At 44.2% G+C, this 17,932-nt stretch overlaps 1 protein-coding gene across 3 annotated transcripts in view; it reads left to right on the forward strand.

Moving 5' to 3' along the window:
- The window catches only part of PIP4K2A (phosphatidylinositol-5-phosphate 4-kinase type 2 alpha), a 164,952-nt gene that overhangs the window by 105,428 nt on the left and 41,592 nt on the right, over nucleotides 1-17,932 (forward strand). For 2 of the 3 annotated variants that reach the window (XM_023631945.2, XM_070255270.1), the window contains exon 4: nucleotides 11,308-11,460. The exons of the other annotated variant lie outside the window; for it this stretch is intronic. In XM_023631945.2, the coding sequence (XP_023487713.2) occupies nucleotides 11,308-11,460 (153 nt within the window). The remainder of the gene's footprint in view (nucleotides 1-11,307; nucleotides 11,461-17,932) is intronic. 3 annotated transcript variants of the gene reach the window in all.

Genomic DNA, 17,932 nt, shown 5'->3' on the forward strand with positions numbered 1-17,932 from the left:
CCTGATCCTTGTTGGGCCAGTGTGACTCCCCGTTACCGTACTTTTAAGGTGAGATGTCTTTCCTGGTGAATGCTCCCATGGAGGCCTCACTGTTGCTGTTCCTGTAGTTCTGTTTCTGCCATCACTACCGCCACCTTCAACTCCGGTTCCCCTTAGGTCAGAGATTTCACGCACAATTATCAACTCACTGTGTGTTTATTTGCACCTTCCAAGTGTCAGGCTCTGTACTAGCCGTTCTAGGGGACGCAGAAGAAAAGAAAGAGTGAAGGAATTCCTTTTTTTTTCACGATTGCATGCCAGTTTCAATGCAATTTACAGACACCCAGACATCTTGACTTTGAATGTCCTTCAAGAATATCTGCATCCCCCCTTCCAGCCTCTCCGAGTATCAGAACCTCTCATAACAGGCCTGGAAAGTCAAAGGTAGGCTTCTGTTGAAGTTCTGAGCTGCAGACAGGACTGCCCAGCAGAAACCAAAAAGTTATGCAGGATGGAGATACACCCAGATTCACCACATAATCGAAACCGAGGCCTCTTGTTCTTCATGGGGGATAATACCAGGTTTACTTCTCCGCCACTGCGCCTCCTGAATTAGAATCCCTCATTATTCGCATCTGATGCATTTTCTTCTTTGTATTTGTAGCAGAGAATTCTAATTTTAAAGTAATTAATTTTAAAAGCTAACTTTTTAAACTTTGGATGTTCTTGTTTCAAGTTTAAAAATACAATTCCAAAGTGTTAAGACCTTCAGAGAATACTAAACTTTGCAAAAAACTTCTGCCAGTATCTCTAGAATATGAAGCCTGTCACCATGTTTTCATATGTAGATTTCCCAAATACGATTTAAACTGTCTGGGGGCAGGAACTGAGTCTAGCGTGTTTCCCGGGCTGCAGGCCCAGCGTTTAGCACCCTCCTGGCTCTGGGCAGGCACTTCAGAAATATTTGTGGAAGAAGGAAAGGGAGGGAGGGCTGAGGGGGGCATAGCAAGAGAAGTGAGCCTTCTGGCCTAAGCATTGGGCCCGAGAGCTCAGGAAGTGTGTGACTGGATGGTTGGGGACTGCCGGAGATGAAGATGGGAGGCGGAGAATGTGGGAACTGGGCTGCAGGCCTTGACCAGATTTTTCAGTCTGAGAGCAGCCCTGCAGATTGTGCACGGGAGAGTGATGTGATGACATGTGGATTCGCTAAAGATCATTGAGCTGGTTATGTAGAGAATGCATCCAAGGAAGATAAAGAAATTAGGAGGCTGTGAAATATCTCAGGTGAAGCAGAGGTGTGAACAGGGCACTTGGCAATGATAGAATCAAGCAGAGAGCAGCTTCACAAGGCAGGGAGAAGAGAAAACTGATAGGAGCGGTGGCTGACCGTCCCCAGGAGCCAAGGACAGGAGCTGGAGGTGTTGGGGCCTGAGACACTGGGAGGGCAAGGGGGGCGCGCACTGCGGGAGGTAAGTTTGCAGATGGGGAAGGAGAGAGAGGAAGATGAAGTTGAGCTTTTAGCCTATTGAATGTGGAGGTGACCTGGAGGTGCCTGTGTGTGGCTGGTCGTCACGCAGTTGGGCATCCTGGGTGGTGCTCAGGATGGGGACCCGGAGCAGAACCCCGGATCTGGGCGTGCTCGGCATAGAGGTGCTAGCCTCTTGACAGGCCTTGTGCTGTCGCCACCCTGGATTTGCTTACTCCGCAAACGCTGTGAGCTTCTCTTTTCCTCATTAACAGTTTGTTGTCTCTTGGGTTTGCTCAGCCCAGTCTTTCACTGTTTCTCCTCACACTTGCTGGCCTCACAGTTGAGGCACCATGAACCTCACAGCAGATATCAGACAGAAACTCCGCCTGGCTGTAAACCCAAGGCGCTCCCCTCAGATTGGACAAGTCTCATGATAGACTTTTGGGGAAACTCCTTCACCACCCATCAGCATCATCAGATTTTTTTTCTTGTGCTTTTGCTGCTCCTTCTGATGAGTTGAACCCATTACTGTCCCCACCACAAACAGCCCCCAGCTGATGACTCAGGCTTCCTGTTGGCCTGCGTTTCTTGCCCCTGAACCCACTTTGGGTTATGACTCATGATTTTCAACAAGAGCTGACGGTCAGTCATCCCTGCCACAGGGAGCCCTGTCCAGGGTACAGGCGGGACCCTGTACTGGTTTCTCGTGAGCCTTGGGCCCAGGTCTCTGGTATTTTAATCTCAGTCAAGTACCAGCCTGAAACTTTTAAAGGAGGTCTCATGGCGTGCCATGAAGTTCCCGCACCTCTGCTTCTTTCTCTGCTGGTCATTCCTGTTCATTTTGTGTTCTTTTCTGAAAAGTTGTTTCATTATTGATAAGTGTGAAATTGCACTGTGTCTTGCTTCCCTTGATAATGAAAGCCACTCTACACCTGGGATCACAGCTCAAACTTCCTTTGAAATCCCCCAAGACCTTCACACAGGGCTTTGAACACAGTGGGCCTGTAATAAATCCTTGATGATGATGTTGGAGTTAGCATGTTGGTCTTTGCCTCTCTGACGAGGTCCGAGGACCATCTGTCAAATGCAAACCCAGAAAGCAGCCTCATCTGGGCGGTCGTCCCCAGCTCCTGGGCTGTGTGATTTGAAGCATGTAATCACAATCCTGAGTTGTCAGCAGGGCGGCCCTTGGCTTCGAGGTTTCAAAGTCCATGAAACAGGTAGTCTAGGTTAGGAGAAAGAGCATCTTCCTGGTAGTTAGGAGGCTGGTTTGAGTCTTGGATCTTTAGTGACTAATGCTATGACTTAATCCAGTCACTTCATCCTGGTAGGTCTCAATTTTCTTATCTGTGAAATGGGAGAGAAGGATGCTTATGCTCTCTGAGGCCCTCCCAGCTGCCAAATCTCTGACTCTATTATGAAGTCACCGTGAGTGGATGGCTGTCACTTAGATTCTTGTACACGCTATCGACATGTTCCCTTCGTAAGGTGGTGGCTTTTTTGACTGAGCATGGCAGAATTGATTTAAAGTGGCCTTTCTGTTCACAGAAAATAAAAACTTTTCATACATGATATTTAGCAGAAATACAAACATATCAAAATGGAAAAAGACCAAAAATATATGTAAGACTGTATGAGTAGTTCAAGAGAATTAAGTGTTCAAAATGCTTGGGTATTTAAAAAATATACAGGGGACTGTAATGGTTAGTAAAGTGTGACATTTTGATGAGAAGTACAGGAGATTGGTGGAGGAATGAGCTAATTAAATTGACCTTTACGTTCTCTGCACCTTCTGGAGGCCCCGCTAATCCTGGACCTCCCGCCTCGGAAATAAATGTCTTCAGTGCAGACTTTGAGGGGGTGGGGAGGAAGGATAGCACCATTAATCCCTTTCTTAGGGGAAATAACAATAAATTTCCGATTACAGTTGTAAGAAGGCCATTGAAGAGAGAGCTTCATCTCTCATTATCTTCCTTTATTTCCTGTTGAGGGCTGACATGGCACCACAGCTGTTGAGGTTTGAGACAGTGTATTGTAAGATCAGAAATGTATTTGGCTATGGAAAATGGAAATGGTGAAACATAAGTTCACTTACCAAGTGGCAAGATAGCCAGGCAAGAATGGACTCCATTGTCATATTCTTACCTGCCCTGCGCCTAATAGTTTTGCCCTAGAACTTCAATTTTTGTCAGACAGTTCATTTTATCCCCAACTCCCCAGCAAGCCTAGGAGCATCCTAAGAAGTAGCATTTGCTGGCTAGAACGTGTCCACTGCACTGAACTGAGAGCACCCACAATGTTACCTCACTCACCCAGAGACGGCGCAGGGTCTGCACCTGGCACAGTGGGTCCCCTCAGGGTGGTGAGTGTGCTCTGGGGACTTGCAAACAGAATGTTTGGGCCACTCCTAAACGCCTGTGTACTGTATGATTGCGTGTAGATGAAATGTCCAGAATAGGCAAATCTGTAAGACAGGAAGTAGATTAGTGGTCTCCTGTTGGGGGAGTGGGGAGAGGGATGGGAGTAACTGCTAACGGGTGTGAGGTTTCCTTTTGAGGAGATGAAAATGTTCTAACATTCATTGTGGGAATGGTTGTTTAACTTTGTAAATGTACTAAGACCATTGATTTGTACACTTTAAATAGGTGAATTGTATGGTGTGTGAATTACCTCTCAGTAAAGCCGTTAAGAAAGAAGAATGTTTGGGTTTCAGATCAGTTTATATTCAATATGAGACTTTTGTTTCCCTCCACCACTGGTTTTGGCTGCCTTTTTCTTGAGGGTAGGAGTTATGATAACAGTATTTCCATTTAGAACAAATGAATTTAAGGAATTACATAGTTTATCATATGAAACTGTTAAATGTGTGGAAGAAAAGGGTAGCGATGAATAGAGCATGTTTTTTGCTGTTTGTTTACAATTGTCATTGGATTTTTCCCCCCTAAACTAATAGCAAGTCTTTGTCTATTTCCCATGTCTCTACCAACTGAATATTACAGTTACTGAGCTGTTACTATTACTGAATAGTAACTATCTTAAAATTCAAAATCTGGGATTCTGAACCTCTCAGTTCAAAAGTGTGAGTGTGCAAAACATGGTACTCTGTGGGTATTTGGGGTCAAAGTAGTAATTACTGAATAATTGGGAGAGCAAGAAGGAAACCTCGAGACCATGAAGTCCAACTGTCCTTCTTTGCAGATAATCAGATAACAGAGTAAGGGGCGGGCTCTCCTCGCCTTCTAACTCATTCTGTTTCCACCACCCATGCTGAGACCCGACAGCCTGAACAGGATAGAAAAGGTGGTAAAGGAGCCCATGAGTGACCGCTGTGGGCAGGGGAGGGAACAGGACGCCGGATCAGATTTCTGTTACATCTCTATTTTAAATGTGGCAAACGCCTTGGAAGGCTCCGCATTGAGTGGGATTGTGGATTTCGTGGTATCCCAGCATGTTACACAGATGACTTCCACGACTGTCAGTTCCAGGCTTGTTTTGCCAAACCTGCCTCTCTCCTCAGGCCCCACCCACCCACCCCCCCTGGTTCTTGCTGCTGCCTCAAGGTAGCAGAGGCCCCACTTCCGGCTCCCTGGGCCTTCCCTCTCCTGTACCTTCAAATTTGTTCGCATCTTTGGCCGGCCAGCCTGCTTTCCTTCCTCCTCCCTCTCGGGAAGGAGTTGCCCCAGCTTCTCCCCCCCACCCCCCCATCCTTTTTACTTCCTTTGGAGAGCTGTCCTACCCTCTGTCATCCCTCCCTCTCTTTGGCTGGAGAGGATGCTGGGAGGTGAGCAGGGGACAAGGATAGAAGGAAGCCCTTGTGGGTTAGGAAGTTTCAACTTGAAACTTCTTTGTATAAAGTTTCAAACCATCTTTTAAAAATACAAGTGGTTATTATTGAAGCCTGTAGAAAGTAACCTGTAAAAGTGAAGGGAGGGTGTGTAGCTCTCCATTTTCACTGGGTACAAACCAGAGGCTTGGCCAGGGTGGGGGAAAACAAATCAAGAGCAAATTGGAAGAAGTTATTCTATAAGACATTCTTCATTTTTATCTTACCAGCTTACAGAATAATTTGTTAATATTGGGCTGTACTTCTCATCTTCCAATTTGAAATTTATTAATAAGAGCTACCATTTATTGTGTTACTATATCCCAGGCACTATCACTAAAACTGTATTATCTAATTAAACCCCCAAACAAACTTATTCTTATTATCATCATCATCATTATCACCTTTCTACAGATATGGGAACTGAGGCACAAAATGCTTAAATAACTACCCCAAATCACCCAGTCTGGACTTCTTAAGCTTCCATGTCTGACGCCATGCTCTCCTGCCTTCTAGCTTCGTCATCAGCACTGTTTGGAACTTGAAAGGCTGTTGGGCCTCTGCTCACGGCAATATGAACCTGAGGAAATATGAATAAACTAAATAAAGGATGAAGAAACTAGACTTCACATGGAGAGATGGTTATGATGTTCAGAACATTCTGTGAATGTATACCTAATGGGTTTGTGAATGTGTTCTCTTCTGATGGTTTCTAGACTTGGGGAGGTGTATTAGGACATTTCAGAAGACCAGCAGACGATTTCACACATTGAATAAGCCCTTGATTGCCTTTGTCTTGTGTTGTGACTTTGACCCAAAATGTCCATGTTCACACTTTTGAACTGAGAGGTTCAGAATCCCAGATTCTGAACATGGAACTGTCTCAGCTTTGTCTTGGATAAGGAATTTGTTTTCTAATGAAAGTAGATCTCTCCAAACCCTGGGTGGATTTCATCCGGTAATTTTATCTGAGAGCTTGCTAATAAAGACAGGCAGGTAAAGGTAAGCATTCCTGAAAGTGAATATTTTGCTTTGGAAATGGGGGCTATCTTGAAGATGACTATACCAACCCTACAAATGGTGCTTTTTCGGCCGTTGGTTGGATCAAGTCTTCATCTCAGACTTGCCCTTTTACATTAAGTGGTTAAGATGAGAAAGAATTTTTTTAAATGATGCCTTCAGCAAGACCTTCTTTTTTCCATGCAATCTTGTTCTAACTTGCAAATTTTGTCTTAACTTCTTTTTCTCTGCCCCTCGCACCTTTCCCCACACATTTAATGTTATAGAAGTAACCCAGAATTCAGCATCCGCAGTGTAAAAGGTTACTCCTTTCAGCCTTGGCATTCTTTGCTAAGAAAACTCATACAGTTGTAAGCAGGGAAAGACAGAGGATGGAACAGTCTTCTGAAGATAAAAGCCAGTGAGCAAAAGAGAATGAACACCTCCAGCTATTCTTAGAACACGTGAGTTAATTAAAACAGACATGATGAACTGTGCCACGTGGTCAGAAATGTGAAGAATTCTCAGGATTGACATTCCCACGGGATTGTAGGAAATGGTAGGTGCTGGGCATCTTTCAGCCCTGTCTTTGCGCCGCATGGATTGTCTGACTCTATTTGGCCACACATAGTGTTCCTGTCCCAAAGCCTTGTTGCCTTGAGAGAAGACAGCTCCAACTCCTACCCACCCCAGTTAAAATGGAGTAATGAACAGCCCTAGAATGAGTCAAGATAGATTTGCACACATGTTAATAAAGGCGTAAATTAAAGACTCTGGGCTGTGTTCACATTGAGGCTGTTATTGATATTTTTACATGTCTTACTTGGCAAAATGGAAAACATAAAGACAGGTTTGGTTTTGTGCCAGCTGGCTCACGCTGTAGCTTGTGATTAGAAGGTGTTTGTCACCATGGAAGAATCTTTCTCAGTGATCCCATTGTAACGCCCACCAGACTGGAGTCCAGGCAGGGAGGCAGCAATGGCGGGAGGGATGGAGGCTCTGGGCAAGGCCCAGCAGGACCTCCCTCCATGTACTCCATCCCGCTCAGATGTTGAAGAACTGAGACGGGCAAGTCATTTCCGCTCTCTAGGTCCCTGTTTTCTTATCTGTAAATTGAGTGGTTTGGAATAATCTCCAAGGTTGCTTCCGACTGTAGTGCTCTTTGATTATGAGATTTATTTACTTATTTAATCTTGGCCCCAATGTCCTAAACCATCATTATGCCCCTCCTGAGATGATGGTTGGACTCTCTTCTGACTGCTCTTTTGTTGGGAGACACACTGACTCACCTTCTGACGTCTATACTCTCCAGCGGTTGCTGGGGCAGTGTGCCCTGCCTTCAGGTAAACACATTTTTGGAGTTACAGAAAGTCTGAGGTAGAGATGTAATTCAGCTCACACTCTCCCCTGGGCTTCTTCATCGCTTTACAGACCTGGAAACTGAGGCTCAAAGAGGCTAACTGACGTATCCAGGGGTTGATGAGTCACAGATGTTCTAGGTCCCAGACCAACACATTACACAGTACCGCCTTCACACACACACGAACAAGCAATTCTGCTTTATTTCAAAGGCCACAAAAAGTCTGTGATTACAGTGTTAAGTAATGGCAAAAGTTTCGTCTTGTCTTTGTAAACTGCCCTTTTTGGTTACCTCAGAGAAAGTTTTAGGCAGCGCCTTTGGGCATATTGCTTGACTCCACTGTACTCCAGTTTCGTTATCTTCAAATGGGAAAATGCACCTGGCTTTTCCTCTCCCAGGGATGTCGTGAAAATAAATATGAAATAGTGAGTTGGATTTTTCCAGGCCTTAGAATCATTCCAAGGATCATGTATTTTGTGTAAAATTGCCTTTACCTCCCTGATTTTCTGCTTGTCTAAGGCTTTCAATAAATTTGATTCATATATTTTATGTTCATAGTGATTGTAAAAGGTACATTCTAAATTTGGACAAATGTTTGTTCTTGACTTCAGTTTATTTGACAACTAAGAGCCTTAAAAAAATTTTTCCACACACTGGAAGTAGGTATTATGGGTTGAGACTACTCATGAGATTATTGAAGAATTGAGTTGGGGCAGAATCAAGATTCGAATTTGTAGGGTTTTCTATCCCAGGGCAATATAGGATGGCCCGTATCCTAGTGCCAAGTCTATAAGAAGTGATTCTCGGTGTCTTCAAAACTGAAGGGAAAGGCAAAGAATTTGGAAAGCGGCCACATCTGAGCTAAGGAGTTACTACGTTATTTGACTATGCATTTCTAGCCCTTTACTTCATAAGTCCATATGTTGCCTTGAACATAGTATCATTAAACATCTCTTTAAAGAATTAATACAGTGAATGCAGTGAATTATTATTCTTTGCTGTAAAGTTTCTCATGTTAACCAAACAGAGTTGGACAGAATATAATGGGAAATGTGTTCATGCAGGTCAGTCTGTAATTATAACACACTTACTGCGCTTACAACACACAATAATAGACTCCGCACCTGAAAAAACACATCACAGCCACAAATCAGTAAACTCTTGGTTCTCCCCTGTGGTCTGCAGACCCGCGGTGTCAGCATCATCTGCTGCTTCTAGTGCCCCGCCCCACACCTGCTGGGTCAGAATCTGCATTTTAACGTGATTCCCAGGTGATTCGGTTGCTCATTAAAGTCTGAGAAGCACTGACAATGCAGCTTTCAATTTTACTCTGTCCCATTGGCCCGGGATAGAACATTACTTTCCTATCTAATATGCCGAAGACAATGATCCGTGAAACTGGTGCGGCTGTAATTCTGGCCTTTGCCGGATACCGTTGTCCTTCACTATTTCCCACTCCCCCCAGAAATTACTTTACTCGTATTGTCAATTTTACAAAGTTTATAACCTGTTCTGCCTGGCTGTCGTAAAGTTGATTGTTCCTGCTTTGATTTTATGCCTGAAAGTAGTTTGTAATCTTACGATTCCTAGTGTTCTTGTTTTCTTTGGAATAACGTTTTGCAAATTAATGTTTAGGATGAAAAAGTAAGACTGTTATCCAAAAGCAATGATAGCTTTTTGGTAGGGTTTAAAACCCCAAAAGGGGTCATTCATTTTGATTTTCTTCCTTTTTATTCTTAGTAGGAAATAGTGTAAAGGAGAATTTTTTTTTTTTCCTTTTTCTCCCCAAAGCCCCCTAGTACGTAGTTGTGTATTTTAGTTGTGGGTCCTTCTAGCTGTGGCATTGGGAATGCTGCCTCAGCATGGCCTGATGAGTGGTGCCATGTCCGCGCCCAGGCTCCGAACTGGCGAAACCCTGGGCCACGGCAGCGGAGCAGGCGCGAACTTAACCACTTGGCCACGGGGCCGGCACCAGGAGAAATTTTTTTGAGAATATTGTCATTTTCTTGTTCTCTTGTTAAGATAGTCATTTTCATCCTGAGAATCATTTTCATCATTCTCAATCCATCTAATGAATTTCAAGTGTCTTGAGAATAATTTAACACTCCCAAATCTTGCTATTTAAAGTCATTGGGAGTTACAGTGATTTTTTTTTTTCCTTCTCTCTAGTTTTCTAATACACTAAGGAAAGCAGGTTCAGTTAATTGGCAGTGTTGGCTCTGCACTGGCCAGGTGCACCTGCTTGCATTCAGATCAAGGTGGACTAGCTCAGAAAGTCATAATACACTGCAGCGGTGCCAGGGCCCATTTTCAATGCCTCGGAAATGAGAGTGAGCTCATAGGCCACTTCCCTCAGCACGCGAAGGACCTCCATGAGCCACTCTGCCTCTGCAATGCAGTTATACTTCCTATGACTAGATGGTGTTGGATTTCATCCAGAAAGGAAGGAAAGGGTTAAGAGCCTTGAGTGTACTAGAAGGAAAGGGAACTCTTTCCTTGAAAATCCGTAACGCCCGATATCACCTACCTCTCTAATGATATCTGTGTCCCTCTGCTAGACAGCATTTGGCTCACGGGGGCTTTGAATGCCCACGTTTAGGGAGGAAGTTGAGAGCAAGTGCCTTGCCTTTGACTCCCTTGTACGCAATCCAGTGGGGCCAGGCAGGAAAGGAAAGCCAGTACTGAAGAACACAGGTGGCAGAGGGGAAGAGCAGGCTTCTTAGACGCTAGGTGTTTGCTTGTCCCAGTCATCTGGGTGACCAGGAAAGAAGGTTGGGGGACAAGGGAGGGGCTTCCTGGAGGCTCTAAGAAAACAGGAATTTCAGAGTCATGTGTGAGAAAAGGGTAGACTTACCTAGCAAGAATGTCAACAGCGTGAGCCGGATACTGGAAGGAAATGGTGCGGGAAGAGCCCCTGCTCAGAGCCCCTCCTGTCCACCCTCCAGGATATTAGTCATTCTCAAAAATGACTGATGGGGGCATGGAGAGTGGACCAAGCAGAATCTTCTGAGGAGCTGTTCTAGAATTCACCCGCTCAGGCTCCTCCCAGGGCACACTATAGGCAGCGTAGGTGACTTATCCAGTCGTTTACTAGTTGAGAACTGGGGTTCTGAGCCAGCCACACTGGAGATGGAATTCTAGCTCTTCGAATTCCTAGCTGTGTGACCTTTGCCCAAGTATTAAACCTTTCTGATCCCCATCTCCTCATCTGTAAAATGATGATGCTATTAATAGTAACCGTTTCATGGGGAGGTGGTCAGAACTGGGAGAAATACTTTCTGCCTAATGCTTGGCGGAATACCTGTCATATGAGGAAAGAGTCAGTGAATATAAAATTTTCTTTCATGATTGGAACCTAATTTCATTCAGAGGAAAATTTGAGCTCTTGTCCAACTCAGAAGAGACCAAGGTGAACAAAACAATTTTGATTGTAATTCTAGATGTCAGCCTACTTTAAGGACATTAAGAATCACAGTACCTACCCAAGCTGTTTTCATTTCATTTGAAAGACTAGCAGTTTGCGTTATGATGAATATAAAATGTTGTCACTCTGCTTACCAATTTCTTCCAAACACAAATGTTTTCGAAAACTTGTGAGGACAACAAATTACCCAGAAATCAGAAAGCCATGTCTTTAACCAGTTCTCTTCCCTCCTCCCATCTCATCCCAACGGGAAGAACTCCTTGACCAGGAGCGCGCCGCTTCCCAACGACTCCCAGGCGCGGAGCGGAGCTCGCTTCCACACTTCCTGCGACAAGAGATACGTCATCAAGACCATCACGAGTGAAGATGTGGCCGAAATGCACAACATCCTGAAGAAATACCACCAGGTAATCTTTCTTTATCTTTATTTGAAACTCTGAGAAAGTCAACATTCATGACTAATTACTATCAAGGCCAAAGATTTAAATATGTAGTTAGGCAATGATGAGAACGCATTTGACATCTCCTCTAGCTGGGTTTTTTTAAATTACTGTGGCCCGATGACTGACAGTTCGCGTTTAGGGATGCTTATACGATGAAGGTCACTAGTTATATTTATATAACACTTTTAATCTAAATGCTCCTGAAATAATAGTTTCAATGATTACCCTTCTAATTTCAAAATCACTCAGCTTAAGATCTGGCACCGTTTCAGAAGTGCTGCCCGTGCCAGAAGTTGGGTGTTGATCTCTGAGTATTTCTCCATTGGACACCTCCAAATCCTATCCTGCTTTCGCTGGTCTCTTCCTATCCTGGCCCCAGAAAGGCCCACCCCCACTCACAGTCTACTGCGAGAAAGTTCTCTGATTTTAGGAAGTGGGTGTTTGTCTGCTTCCTGCCTCCCTTTACCCCTCAGCACCGCCTTTTCATGATCGCCTGGGGATAAAATGAAAGAGCCCTTGGGAGCCGTGCGCTCTCTCTCTAATGGAATAAAGGCTAGCACAGGTTTGCTGGTGGAGCACCTGTTTGCAGGCCCTGGCGCTGAGCTGTGAGGGGCCCTTCTTACTGTGGACTCGTAAGAGCGTGAAGTCCAGTGTGCGACAATCCTAGCTTCAAACCCCAGCCCTCTCACCTGCTCACCGTGCGACTCCGAGACTTTGAAGCCTCAGTGTCTTCATTTATGCCATGGAGAGAATAACACCACCCAGCTATGGAGTCCTGAAGATTAATCGGGAGATGGTAGCCGGGTACTTACTTTAGCACAGTTTCTGCCACACATGGAGGCGGTCAGTATGTGGTGGTGGTCGTCGTCATCGTCAAGTTGTACAAATAATCAGTAACAACGGGTCATCTTGAGACATTGTAGTCTTATGGCATGAATAGGACCATTGCTTGCAACGTCGCAGGAATCGTCTTATGGACTGATGTTTAAACCACATGCGCTAACACGCACATGCGCGCACATGCTTTTCAAGTCCTGCTTCGTTTTTTTACCTAAATAGCTCTGAATCCCCCTCAGAGGTGAAGATTGACTGTCGCAGAGGATATTCAAAATAAAGTGCTGAGGACCCGGACTGCCTTCACCAAAGGTTAACTAAAGGGTTCTCAGAGTGTTTAAACAAGCGCATTATTAAGTATCGGCCTCTCAAAGTGGTGCTTTGAAGGCACCGCCCGTTTGGGTTTGTGAGCTCGGAGATGTCTAACAGTCAGCTTCCTTCTTCGCGGTCATGATTTATGCTCTAACATCCTGGATTATTTCTTGGCAGTTACTTATTCCTCTAGATTTTGCAAGGTGATCAATTGCGTTTTTGCCTGCAGCGAAGTCTATAAAGGTCTTTGAGCAATATTCTGTTTCTGGAAACTCGGGACTTCCCCTAATTTGTTTTCTAAAAACATCAGTCAGCCTCTAAATTCGTTTAACATCGAATAAATCTTTCATAACATCTCTTCCTTTTGCGATTTGTACTGCAGGACTTACGCTATCGTGTCTTACAAAGGAAATGTTACTGTGCCGGTTGGTGCCTGTGAGGGTGAGCACCCCAAGGCACCAGCTTCTGAATGAATTCAATTACAGGATGCAGCTTTTAACCACGTGCCTTTTGGACTGTCTGCTGTTTCATTCTTTCCCTCTGGCACTTAATGTCATACTTACGCATTCTTTTTATACTTTCTTTAAATTGTTTCAGAACTTGCAAAGCAAAGTGATACCTCAGTGACTGATGAAGACATGTTATTCTGATAAATGGCTATCATACCATTCTAATACAATGTGACTGTATTCATATGTCAGCTTCTTGATGACAGCTTTGCGTTCAGAATTTTTTGACTTTGCGGAAGTCACGGTTTGAGATGTTTTCTCTGGGGTAGTTACTGTAACCTAACATGCAGATGTGATGTAACATCAGTATTACATGAAGTACATTGGGGATCAAAATAAGCCTGTTGACATGCTTCAGGGCTTTCTTAGTACTAAAGAGCTCCTTTCTTTTCAACTACACAAAATAGTGATTTTCTTGGTGTTCTTTATCCAGAGATGTGTCATTTGACCAACATCTGTGTTTTTCTTTCTTTTTAGAAATATTATTTTAAATACAATTTAAAGGGTCTTTCTGATTGAGAATCACCATTATCAATACAATTTATTTAAAGGACACTAAGTCGGAAGTCAGGAGACAGATTCTAGCTTGTTATGAGCTGGTTCCTCTGAACCTCACTTTCCCCATCTGCATCTCCTTCATTCATTCATCTCTTGATGTATGTCCTCTTGGTCTAATTCCAGAAAGGATGTAAGGTGGTCTTCAAAGTCTGAAATATGAGATAGAATAAATGGAAGAAAAGGGAGGCAGGGATGATGACACAAAATGGAGCCTGGAATGAGCCTAAAACTTCCTGTCCTGGTGATGGGCATGCTGGCTACGTGGAGGGCCACTTGTTCGACCCCCGTGTCCTAGTAGCCAAACTGGAAAGGGAAACTTTTTTTTGTTTTGAGGAAGATTAACCCAGAGCTAACATCTGCTGGCAATCCTCCTCTTTTTGCTGAGGAGGACTGACCCTGAGCTAACATCCGTGCCCATCTTCCTCCACTTTTTATATGTGGGACACCTGCCACTGCATGGCTTGCCGAAGCATAACGTGCACACTTAAGCACTGTTCCACCAGGCTGGCCCCTGGAAAAGGAAACTTGAATAAGCCAGTTACACAGCTCCTTGCCTGAAGAGCCAAATGAGCCAGCTGTTAAGGAGGAATGTTACTGTTCTTGGTGCTAAGATCAGACGGGGTGCCTCTCTGGCCTGCTCCACAGAGAGGACATGTGACAGATAAACATCATCCTTGCAGCCAGCCGTGTAACACCCAAGAATCTCATAGAACTTTGACAGAAAATCATGACTATGGGCTGCTGAAACCACACTAACATATCATTTGCGTTGAGTCAATGCAGTTGCACCCAGGGAGGCTGCCCGGCGCCCCGGCTCCCCTGTGCTCCGCCAGTCTGGTTTCTACCAGGCGGGTTTTGAATGTTCTGCAAGCTTCTCTTCTCATAGGGCTGCTTTCAAACAAGGTGTTGATGAGTGTTACACAGCGGTGTGCTCAGCCTTGTGCATCCTCGGGTGTAGCTATTCCATGCGATCAGACGCAGGCCTCGCCGTCTGTAATCAGGAGTGGTCCTTCCCAGCTTTGTCATACTCTGTTGCAGTCAGTGATGCTCAGAGGCATTGAGGTGGATATTAGACCTTTTCTTCCTATTTTCAATAGGCCTGATTACTTTTAGGATTTATTTCTTGTCTTATAAGTTTTCAGTCTCCTGCTTTGGTGGTGGCTGTCAGTTTTGCTCTTTGTTGCTTTGGCCTTCTGATTTCCTGTGCTTCTGAACTGCCCCGTCTGCACAGGTAATCAGTCTTGTTCCAATCGCGTATCAAAGGATGGGACAGGCCCTCAGGGCGTCTCCTATGGAGTCAACTGGTTGGACTTTCTGGCAGCTTTGGTTACCCGATGGCCCTTTGACTTCTCTGTTTCCTTCTCTTTCCTTGTTTTTTGTTTTAATGAAATATATCCAGCTGCCGGTATATTCTGGAAGGTTAAAATTACCACAGTCCCAGCCTCTGGGGAAGTGGCACATTGCTAGATATTTGAATAAATTCTCCCTGTGGTTAGTTTTCTGAGAGCCAACCTCACCCACGGTGCGGTGTGGGAGGTGGTTCCTAGCATGGATGCTGGAGCTGGCTGAGGCCTTCAAATCTCAGTGCCCCTGACCAGCTGTGTGACCTTGGGCAGGCTACCTAAGCTCTCTACACCTGCTTCTCCATCTATAAAAGTTGGATGCTGGTCCCTCCTTCATTCGATGTTGTGCTAATTAAGTGAACTGACATTTATAATCTGCTCAGAACAGTGTCGGGCTATGATAAGTGCTGTATAAATGATTGAATAAGATCATTAAATACTGTTCTACTCCGTTTCCTGCCTCCCAGTGTTGAAATCGTGAACTCTTTCAATCCACTAGGGGGCCTGGTTTCTGGGTGCGTGGCACTGACGCAGAATTAGGAAGATTCGAACCGTAAGGGGTTAGATTTTTGTCCCAAGCCCCAGCATCTTGCCTTAGTCTGTATGTGCTGCCCAAATCCTACCCTTATTTCCATTCTGTACCAAAAAAGGATGACATCATCTCTCAGACCAACGGAAAATTCATATGAAGCAGAGCAAACGTTTATAAGTCTCATTTCCTTTATTTGGTTTTTTTCTTTCTTATAGTTGGGACAGTAACTTAATGTTTTGGTGTAAATACCCTTTTCTTTAAATTTCTGCTAGGCTAGAACAAACTCAGGTCTTATAAATGATGGTTATCAACTGATTAGCTAGACAATGTCAGAAGAGCATTCACAAAAGAAAAAATGAGCAAGACACTACATAAATTTCTTATTTCTCCTCAATTGACTGATTTTTTTCCCACTGACCTGAATTCCTTGGGTGTGTGGGTATCATGTAGCTTCAGGCTTAATTAAAATTAAGAGTCAACATCAGTAAAATTTTAGAAGTTTCAGGAGTGAGAACAAGTTACAATGTAGATGATGAAGAAATGCCTTCAGAAAGTGACATTAAGAATATTTTTGAGGTATTTGAAATACAGGGTTTAAATTTATTTGTTCTTTTATTTCAAAGTGCCTGAATTGATAAATCAATAAAATGATAAAGTAACTTAAAAATCCTTTCTTATCCTTTGTATTTGGGAGACAATGAGTTAACTTTAGCTGAATCTAGAAATTATGGCTAAAATTCTGAACTCCTTATTGAATAAGCTAGCTGGTACCTCAAATTTCAGTAAACGATTTTAGGGTGAACACTTGACTTTTTTGGACCCTCCTTGGAGTACACCTTTTTATCCTCCCATGAAGGACTGTGGGTTGGCGTTATCATTTGAAGAATGAGCCACGAATAGAGGAAAACTTGAGAAAATAGGAACCATAAAAGCCAAAAATTAAAATTAAAAAATTGGGAGTGTAGGGGGCCAGCCCTGTGGCTGAGTTGTTACAGTTCCATGCGCTCTGCTTCAGTGGCCCGAGTTTGCAGGTTTTGATCCCAGGTGCAGACCTACTCCACTCATCAGCCACGCTGTGGAGACATCCCACATACAAAGTAGAAGAAGACCGGCACAGATGTTAGCTCAGGGATAATCCTCCTCAAGCAAAAAAAAAAAAAAATTGGGAGTGTGGTGCTGAAAGAGGAAAAAATTACACCGTCCATCAGTGCTTCTCAAACTTTGATTATAGACAGAACACCCAAGCATCTTGTGAAAACGCAGATTCTGACTCGGTAGATCCGGGGTGCATGTGAGATGCTGCATTTCTCTCATGCTCCCAGGTGATGCTGATGAAGTCCTGTAAGAAGCAGGGCAGTCCCTGTGTTCTAGAACAGGAGAAACATTTGGCTTTTTTGTTCCCTATCTGGAGGAGAGGTCAACTGAAATTTGACAAGTACGTTCAAGTTTTAAGTCTCTAAGTACCATAGGACTATGTGACTACAGGTGAGGTCCCCACAGAGACTCTCTGCTGTCAGAAGCTGGAGACACATTTCTTGCTTTTCTCTTAGAAATGTCGGGAAGGTGTTTGCCATCTCCAGGGTCCACTTTGCAGACAGGGAGTCACCGCTTGCTAAGGGCACTTTTGGAGCCCTCTGTCCCAGCGTCCTTGTCATTTGTTCCCCAGGTTTCCAGGGGGGTCCCCAGCCGCCTCACCAGCACACATTTTCTGCTACAGTTTTTCTCCAGTTTCTGGAAATTCTGTCGTCCTTTTGTCAGTATACCTCGCCTGTGTCCTCCGATCTCTCCTTCTGCTTCTCCAGCAGCTATATATTTGACGTTCTGTTTCTGGCCTCCATGTCACTTAACTTTTCTTTGCCGTTTTCCGTCTCCAAACATCTCTGCTCGATTCTGCGTCATTTCCTCATTAGTCGCAGTCCTGATTCTCTCTTCAACTATTCTAATCTGTTGGCTCACCTATTCAATGATTTTTTTATTTTATTAATCATATTTTTCCTTCTAGAAGATCCATTTTTAAAAACCTGCCAATTCCTTCCTCAGAGTTTCTTGTTATGTGCTCATCTCTGAAATCGCATCCTTTATTTCTTTAAGCGTTTTTGCATTAAAGTTTTGTGTTTAAATTCTACTTCCAGTAGCCCTAAGCTCTACAGTTCCTGGCCGGAGCTTGTTGCCTCTTGTGTCTGCTGACTCGCAGCAGAGTGACTTGTACAAGCAGAAGCCCATGCACAGTTTGGGCTTGATTAGAGACCAAAGCCTATGTAGGGAAGAGGAAAGAAGTAGCATTGGACAGAGGGAGAAGTCGAACTGCCAACCAGGCCCCACCAGGCCACAGCCAACCTGGTGGGGCA

Source organism: Equus caballus, chromosome 29 (assembly GCF_041296265.1).
Source record: "Equus caballus isolate H_3958 breed thoroughbred chromosome 29, TB-T2T, whole genome shotgun sequence".
NCBI lineage: Eukaryota > Metazoa > Chordata > Mammalia > Perissodactyla > Equidae > Equus > Equus caballus.